A 3,279-nucleotide genomic window follows, 5' to 3' on the forward strand; every position below is an offset into this window, starting at 1 on the left:
CTTTTCTAAACACACAGTGGTACAATGGACAATGTTCTATCACTTCTGTTCTTTCCCAGACATGTAGAAGTTAAAATACCAATTCAAAAACTAATAAATTCTTTTCTTTAAATGTTTCTTACAGATACAACTTCAGTATTTTCATTCAGTAGTGGTACAGTTTAAGAGACTTTTTATTCATGAGTCAAACAACAATTTACCCAAAGGGAAAGGATAGTTTACAGGCTCCTAGTGCAAATAAAGAGTTCAGGAATGCAGTAACTAATAGTTCTAAAATACAAAATAGATAAAATTCTTAGAAGATACATGCAATAATAAACTCTACTAAGCAGCTGGTCACAGAACTAGAACATTTGATAATTTTACTGGTGATATCAATGGGACACTAGCTGTTTCCAAATTCAACTTGAACTCTCATCTTAGGCTTTGTATTTTGCTTTTCCAGTTTCACTAATGACACAAACATGATTCAAATCCCTGAAGTGTTCATTGTAGTCAAGGGCATATCCCACAACAAACTTGTCTGGAATTTCAAACCCAACAAAGTCCGGTCTATAGCCAACACTTCGAGGGGTCCTTTTCACAAGCAAGCTGGCAACCTTGACCATCTTTGGATTATGCCGCTTGACCAGGGAAAGCAAGGCTTGCATCGTTTTCCCAGTGTCAATGATATCTTCAACAATCAAGACATTCTTTCCAGTCAAAGCTGAGAGATCATCCCCACCAATCACTTTTATGTCGCCTGTTGACTGGTCATTACAGTAGCTCTTCATTCTGATAAAATCTACAGTCATAGGAATGGACCTGTCACTATTTCTGTTCAGTACTTTGATGTAATCCAGTAGGTCTGCAAAGAACTTATAGCCCCCCTTCAGCACACAGAGCGCCACGATGTGATGGCCTCCCATCACCTGCATCACATCTCGAGCAAGCCGTTCGGTTCTGTCCATAATTAGTCCATGAGGGATAAACACCTTTTCCAGATCCTCTGCATAATGACTAGGTATACAAAATAAATCCAGGTCATAACCTGGTTCATCATCATTAATCACGATGCTGGAGCTGCAGGTCGCCATGATGGAGCTCGTTGGTGTGCGGGCTGACAGCAGTCTAGACTTTCATCGGTTTCTTAAAGGGGATGCAACTATCCCCAGGCTAAGAGTCCTGGGTCTGCCACAGAGAGGAGCTGGGTGAGATGGAGGAGGAAGTAGTTGTGGGCTGGGTACCAGGACACCAGGTTCTTTCACCTGCTCAGCATCCGTTCCCGGTTCTTCTAATAGCAGCACTTTGAGTCACCTTTGGAAAATATAAGTAAATCCTTGAAAAGCAGTGGTTGCTGACTGTCACTCCCAGTGACTATGAGAAATTGAACACTTTGATCGTAAGGGTTACTCACAGGAGCGATTGGGAAACGTGTTTGACCTAGAGGCAAAAGACCTAGGTTCAATCATGCCTCTGCCATTTACTCATTGAACTGTAGCACATAATCATTGGACCTCTGATTCAGGAGTTAATGACTTCCCTGGTGGCTCAGATGGTAAAGCATCTGTCTACAATGTGGGAGACCCAGGTTCGAGCCCTGGGTTGGGACGATCCCCTGGAGAAGGAAATGGCAATCCACTGCAGTACTATTGCCTGGAAAATCCCATGGACAGAGGAGCCTGGTAGGCTACAGTCTATGGGGTCGCAAAGAGTCGGACATGACTGAGCGACGTCACTTTCACTTTTCAGGAGTTAATATGTAGGCAATAGTAAAACCACCATCAGTCTGTAGATCCCACCTCAGGACCACTCCATGCTTCATGTCCTAGAGTTGTCTGTCTCAAGAACGGTAACCTCCACTTCCATATGCTATCATCTGCCCGCTACTTTCCATTTTTTCACCTTACTACTCTAGCCAGTAATGACTGCTAAAATCTATCAGTTCTGCCGCTTTTTCAGAGTCCCTCCCACCTCCTCAACTCTGTCCACACTTCCCTTTTTACCTGGCCCCATCTCAGGCCTTGTCTACAGCTCAGTCCCCTTTATCAGACTTGCCTGGTGTATCTCCCAACCCTGATTAAGTTGCAGGCTCCATCTTCTTTCCACCTGCACTTGGAGGGGCTAGAAAACAAAACACTCAGCCATCCTTACTGATCTCACTATAAATTCATGCTGCTCACTGCTGCCTGGCAAGCCTGCCACATGTAGTTCTCTCTCCAAAGCCCCAGGATGATAAACTCACGTCTTCTCTCCTCAAACCTCAGCACCCCTTCCCAACTCTCAGCTGAGGACACTGCTTCTTATTTCTCTGGAAAAGCAGAAGCCATGGGAAGAAAACCCCCTGACTCCCATCACTCACCTGACACTCCGCCTTCCTTTGCTCCTGCCCAAGGTCAGCCCTTTACCTGCTACTCAAGTCCCACACCCTTTGATTCTAGAAGGATGTCCCCCCATCCACCGACTGTCTCTTCTCTCTTCCTTCTGCATCATCACTTTCCTCCCTCTCCTGGATTATTCTGACCAGCATACGCACATGGTCTAAAAGCTCCTAGCCGTGAAAAAAGTCTTGAAAAAAATCCTTCCACACGTGCTCCCATGTCTGCCCCATTTCTCTGCTCCTTTTATAGAAAATTCCTTGAAGGAGTTGTCCCTACCTCCTCTGTTCCCATGCCCAGGCATGGATCCAGCTGGGCATTTGTCCCTGACCTACCAGTGAAACTGTGCTTGTCAAGGTCACCAGTGCCTCCACACGGCCAAGTTCAATGTCAGTTTTCAGTTCACATTCATCTCGGTGGACCTATTCTCAGCATTTGCTGTAGCTGGTCGAGCTCTTTCTTGCCTTTGAAACACTTTCTTCTCTGACCTCCAGGACACCTCTCTCCCACCATGCTGGGCACTCCCCTGTCCCTTTGCCTGCTTCTCCTCTGCTCCTTCACCTCTGCTCCCTGAGGGCTCCAGGGCTCAGCCCTCAGCCCTCTTTTCTCTCTGAACGTCTCTAAGGGGTCTCACCTAGATGACCAGCTTTTTAAAAAAAGTCTGCTTTTTGCTGGTTCCCCAATTTATATTTCTAGCCCCTACCTTCTGCTGCCTTTAGGCTAGTTTATCTACTGCCTACTTAGTATGTTACTTGGATGAATCATGGGCATCTCACAAGTCACATCTTGAAAACTGAGGTCCAGATTGCCCTCCCAAATCTGTCCCCTCCAGAGTCTCCCCACGACTACAACCGTTGCTCAGGTCAATGGTTTGGAGCTATCCTTGCTCCCTTTCTTTTTCTCAACTCTCATATCCAATCAG

The 3,279-nt window shown here is 45.8% G+C and overlaps 1 protein-coding gene across 1 annotated transcript; it reads right to left on the reverse strand.

Moving 5' to 3' along the window:
* Nucleotides 1-419: 419 nt before the first annotated feature.
* LOC128045213 (hypoxanthine-guanine phosphoribosyltransferase-like) lies at nt 420-1,076 on the reverse strand. The gene has a single exon (XM_052637707.1). It carries the CDS (start codon nt 1,074-1,076, stop codon nt 420-422), a length of 657 nt encoding a protein of 218 aa, XP_052493667.1.
* Nucleotides 1,077-3,279: the final 2,203 nt, after the last annotated feature.

Source organism: Budorcas taxicolor, chromosome 3 (genome assembly GCF_023091745.1).
Source record: "Budorcas taxicolor isolate Tak-1 chromosome 3, Takin1.1, whole genome shotgun sequence".
Taxonomy (NCBI): Eukaryota; Metazoa; Chordata; class Mammalia; order Artiodactyla; family Bovidae; genus Budorcas; species Budorcas taxicolor.

Excerpts from the sequence above, each read along its gene's own strand:
- LOC128045213 (XM_052637707.1), bottom strand. The coding sequence starts at position 1,076 with ATGGCGACCTGCAGCTCCAGCATCGTGATTAATGATGATGAACCAGGT.